General features: G+C 41.9%; 1 protein-coding gene across 1 annotated transcript in view; it reads right to left on the reverse strand.

Moving 5' to 3' along the window:
* The window catches only part of LCP2 (lymphocyte cytosolic protein 2), an 81,284-nt gene that overhangs the window by 58,109 nt on the left and 17,492 nt on the right, over positions 1-5,683 (reverse strand). Inside the window, exon 3 of the mRNA XM_019506526.1 lies at positions 2,822-2,868. Coding sequence (XP_019362071.1) covers positions 2,822-2,868 — 47 coding nt within the window. The remainder of the gene's footprint in view (positions 1-2,821; positions 2,869-5,683) is intronic.

The raw sequence follows: 5,683 nt of genomic DNA on the forward strand, positions 1-5,683 counted from the left end.
CAGACTGAGGGAAGTGATTATTTCCCTCTATTCTGCACTGGCTGAGGCCACATCAGGAGTACTGTATCTAGCACCCCCCCCCACACACACACACACCTCCCTACAGAAAGGATGTGGACAAATTGGAAGAATTCAATGGGTAGCAACAAAAATGGTTAAGGGGTTTGGGCACATGACTTATAAGGTGAGGATGAGGGAACTGGACATATTTATTCTGGAGAAGAGAAGACTGAGTGGGAAGTTAATAGCAGGCTTCAACTGTACCTAATGGGTGGTTCTAAAGAGGATGGAGCTGGACTGTTTTCAATGGTGGCAGACAACAGAACAAGGAGCAATGGTCTCAAGCTGCAGTAAGGGAAGTTTAGGTTAGATATTAAGAAAAACTTTCTCATGAGAAAATTAGTAAAACACTGGAACTAGTTACCCAGTGAGGTTGTGGACACTCCATCCTTAAAGGTTTTTAAGACCTGGCTATAGAAAGCCTCGGCTGGGATGATGTAGTTGGGAATGGTCCTGCTTTGAGCCAGGGGATTGGACTAGAATACTAGATGACCTCCTGAGGTCTCTTCTAACCTTAATTCTCTATGAGTCCATGAGTCTATAAACTGTATATAACACTCTTCTTTCTTTCTGAGGTGACCTACACAGCTGAAGCCCCTGAATCATCTCTCAAGTCAATAGCATTCATTAAGATCAGTTTCAAGGGCTTACTAGCAATAGTGGATTGTATGTTCTTATGCTTTTTGAAACACATATTGAAGAAATGAAGAATCCATTTGAACTGACCAATGACTGCCTGAAATTGGTGTGTGGAAAAAAAAATTAACATCCAAGAGGATTCTTTGCATGGGATTAACTTCTACCTGTCCTCTGAGTGCTGATGCATTTATCTCTGGCTTGCACTGACCCTGGGGGCATTTCGTTTAAAAAAAAAAAAACAACAAAAAATAGGTAGGCTTGGAGAAAAGATAGTCTAATACTTAAATCAATGTTCTGAGACCCAGTTTCAATTCCCTCATCTACCTCATGATTCCTTTGAGATGCTTAGCATAGTACACAGCTCTCTGTGCATCAGTGGTCGATTGCACTTGAAACTAAATATGTTGAAAACCATTAAACACTTGCACGCTATGTCAGGTTCAGGGAGCATATTTATAATGAAAATGGAGTTGACATAGCTAGATAACTCAGTCTTCTTTTTGATTTTTTTTCATGACTTAACAGGTAGGAAATGATTCCTGTCCCTTTTTGATATGTTACTGAACCCAGAAAAGAAACTTTATAGCCTGTTTGATGGACAATCAGAATTGATAATGACCTAACAGACTTGCTATAGCATTAATATGGCTGGAACATATTTGTCTCCTTTAGCTTTTCTCTGTGCATTTGTCAAAAGAGCACTTTGGGATTATTATTTTAATATCTGATTATTTCTATATTTTATTATACAACGAACAGTTAGGTAAGATGGCAAGGCTGTAACAGACTTGTGATCTAAATGGAGAAAAAAAAGATGTATGACTGAAGGGATGAATTAGAATGTGCCATGTAGAATGATGTATTTAAACATGCATTTGTTTTCTGTTAGATTTATTTTGATTTTTTCATCATCATCATCATTGGTCAATTTTCCAAGCTGTGTACAGAGATTTAGAGTTCTTTTGAAGGGTTGCAAGTTCTTAATACCTTTGTGAGCAGCAGAAAGTAGTCACACTAAACACAATGAGAAAAATGGGCAAAGAAAACACAACTGACATAATTTACCCTCTCAGAACCAATGGATTATATGTTATTCACATAAGCCAGTCATATATCTTTGCCTACACTGAGTGTTTTTTTAAACTCTGTCTTACTGCATAGTGTTGTGATACTGAATTTGAAAAGAATAACCCCTTTGCAAACATCCTCAGTAAAGAAGTAAAATAAGAAAAACAAAAAGAAGGTGACCAAAACAGTGAGAGAGGAAAAAATGATCAAATAACAAAACTATGTTATCAAACTAAAAAGAGTAGGTGTCTTACATAAGTCTCAATAGAACCATTTATTTTTCACAGTTAAATTCTACAAACAGCAGAATTCATTGATATCTTTTTTCTAATAAAAATATAATTTTAAAACCTCATGCTTATCTATGAGTTACCATATTTTCTTGCATGCATATGCAATTTTACACCCTAATCAGCCACACAAAACAGGCATGCATGTATTAAGAGGGGGAACTGTTTCATAGTTGGTAGGGTTGGAAGGGACCTGAACAGATCATCAAGTCCGACCCCCTGCCATGGGCAGGGGGAAAGAAGCAAGCCTGGAGACACTGTTTTTGCCATGCAGATACCAAGATGGGTGCCACTTGTGCTGGCTCAGAAAGCTGAAGGGGCGGAGTCCTGCATTAACCTGCTAACAGTCATAGCTAGTGACTGAGCACTGTCGGCTGTGCCTGAAGAGCAAGTGCACTGTTGGTAATATCTTGATGAGGCTTGCACTTTGGGAACAACACCTTATTTACAGGAATTATTTCAGAACCAGAAACAGCAGAGAAGTAATAATCTAGCTATTACTCTTGCAAGGATCTGGGGCCTAAGGTTGTGTGTCCTGGGATGCCACACTTCCTGAACATGCTATGTGTATAGGAACAGGGTACTCTGTTATGCAGTGAGCTGTGACTCTGGAAGAAAATCTTTCTTTCTACATTCTGCCTTCTGAAAGCAAAGTGAATGTTTTATTTGGGGGCATATTGTTCAGAATAAATTATGGTATATCTCCAATCCTTTCAGTTTAGTATACGTTTTGAAAGAGGGTAACTGTTTTGATTTTTACTTACGGCACTCGCAGTTTGGGAAATTTCTGAATATCATTTTCAGACATGTTCTGAAAAAGAAACACAATAGTTTTTTACAAAATTGTCTGTGAAACAGCTTATGAATTATGGAAGCTTTAAATAAGTTGTAGTTAATAGTTTGTTCTGTAAGCAAGAAACTAATACAGAACAGATACGTATTTAAGTTTCTATTCAGTGCTTAGAAACTAAATTTAAGAATATTATTGTGCCAAACTTTAAGTATTCATATGAAATCGGCACATCTATGTGAATGCTCCGAGTTAGGCATGTGCTTCAGTAATTTGTTGAATTGTGTCTCTGCTGGTGCTCTGCTGAATTGACCATCTGTTGTTACTTTGTTTGTGATTTAAAATTGTGCCTCACCCCACACCTGAGCCTGATGAACCTAAGAATATGAAATAAAAACCATCTCTTAACAGTGCAAAGCTAACATAGGCCAAAGAAAAAAAATTGCAAACATACTGGAAACTGCTTCCAAATTACCCCCTGGCTTATATAGGAAACTCAAATTAAAACAAAAATGAGCATTTTAATACTAAATCATGTTTATTTTTTCTTTTCCTCTCCCTTCTTGTCTCTTGTTTGCTGGAGGTTGGTTCTCAGTCAGTGATATACCTAGGCAGTGTGCTGGTTTCATTAATCTCCAGTGTACTTAATATTAAAATATAAAAAGCTAAATACCATTTTAGATCAGGGATGGGCACAATACCGCCCACAGGCCAAATGCAGCCCACCAACTGATTGGATCTGGCCCACAGCCAAATGCCCACAATTGATTGTATCCACCCAGGGGCAACCCATGCTGTGCTCATGCCTGTGGCCCCTGCTGGCCTCAGTCCCAGCCCCAGCCCCTGGCCAGTGTGCATAGCTTCCCAGTGGAGTTGTTCCCAGTGAGGCTGCAGCTTCCCAGATACTGCTCAGGTCCCCTGCCCCCAGCAGCTCTTCCTCCTGCCCATGCTGCACTGCTCTGGACAAGAGGTAATGATGGGAAGCAGCAGTGGCCATGTGGGGTGCAGGAAGAAGGTGCAACCTGACAGCTCCTGCCCCAGTGTACAGGACTCTAGCTCTGGCTTCTGGTTGCTTTCCACCCATTCTGCCCACCAGGCACAATGAGCAGGCACTTGTGGGTGGAAGGCAGCCAGGAGCTGGAGCGGGAGCCCCATGCACTATGGCAGGAGCTGCCTGACTGAAGTTTCCCCTCCTCCCCACTGCCTGGCTGGGCATGTGGTCCCCAGCATGTATCCCCATGGCCATCACTGCCATTTCCTATTATTACCCACTGCCTGCAGTGGTGCAGTAGGGGCAGAGGTAGGAGGAGGAGCCACTTGAGGTGGGGGAGGTTGAACAGTACCTGAAAGGCTACACTGAAACCAGCTCTGCTGAGAAGCTGTGTGGACTGACCTGGGCTGGGGCTGGGTGTGAGCAGAAGCTCACTATGGGATACCTCGGGCAGAAGCAGGTGGGGCTTAGCCCCATGCAGAGCACCGCGGAGGCAGTCATAAGCCAGATGGGGGAAGGTGGATCACATTTGCACCTGCACTGCCCAGATGAGCTGTGCTGCATGTACCCCCTAGACCCCTGTCCTTTCCTCTCTCCCTCTACCCTGGCCAGCTCCCAGGACCTAGCATGTGGGTAGCTCCCCCCACACAAGCACACCCCACCACACCCCCTCCCCCAAACACACTCACACACCACATAACCCCCCACACAAACACCCATATATCCACTGCCACACACCCCTCACACACAATATACAAAAGTAAGACTATTTTGAGGTATTATGCATTCACCTCTATATATACTACTCAAAAAAACATAAATCAGGGGAAAAATATTTTTTGTAAAATATGTTAATAGTAGATGTTTGATTTTTAGTATATGATTTGGTTTTTAGCTATAATTTGTTTAAATGATCTCTTATAAAAAAAGTTATGCATGTGGCCCTCAACAGCTTACCAAAATTCATTAAGTGGGCTGCCAGCTGAAATAATTGCCCACCCCTGTTTTAGATGGTACCCCCATCTTTGTGGGCTGATTTCACATAGCAAATGAAGGTCTATGGCATTCCTTCTGGCAATATATGAACTTTCTGCTTCTTCCAAAGAATGCTGAAGAATAAGAAATGCCTTTTTAACACTTTTTAAATCAGTCACACATTTCACTAGCAAAAATCAGCACACTAAACAAAGAGCCATGCTTGGTTTTGGGAGGTAGAGGTGTAACACACTTGGTGGTTTAGGTCCTCAGGGGTTCACCCCAATTTGCTTCACATGGACTCACACCATTTAGTTTTGCTATGAATCTGGAATTTGAATAAATTTTAAAGCTCCAAGCTAAATTAATATGAAGTTTCTTGTGGTTACATAGCAAACTCATGTGAAAATATGAAGTTTGCACAGTTTCAGTGTGAAACCCTTAAGAAGGCTCCTTTTTTTCCTAGAGATAGGAGTTGTATGCTTGCAACAAATCCTGAAACCAGGGAGTTTTATGTAATACTAGCTGAAACCCACAAAACATTTGTGATTAAGTTATTGCAAAAATATTTCTTTAAATACAGGATTTTTAGTTATCCTTTGACTGAATACTTTAATGGAATCAAAGCGGGGGCAGGAAGAATGGGACTGGGGCTGGTGGCAGCACAGAGGGTCCCAGAACATGGGAAATGGTGGGTTTCCCAATTTGCAGGCTGGCAGAGGTTTCAAACCTGCAAACAGCTGGGGATAGTGAGAGGAGAGTGGTCAGGCAGGGGATGGCATGCACATGTGCACATCCACACATGCATATGGCCACCCAGCAGCCTGGAGAGCAGGTCCCTGCAGGTAAGTCTGGTGGCGGGGGGGGGGG

The sequence above is a fragment of the Gavialis gangeticus genome, unplaced genomic scaffold, assembly GCF_001723915.1.
Source record: "Gavialis gangeticus isolate Ggan-Ray unplaced genomic scaffold, GavGan_comp1, whole genome shotgun sequence".
NCBI classification, from domain to species: Eukaryota; Metazoa; Chordata; order Crocodylia; family Gavialidae; genus Gavialis; species Gavialis gangeticus.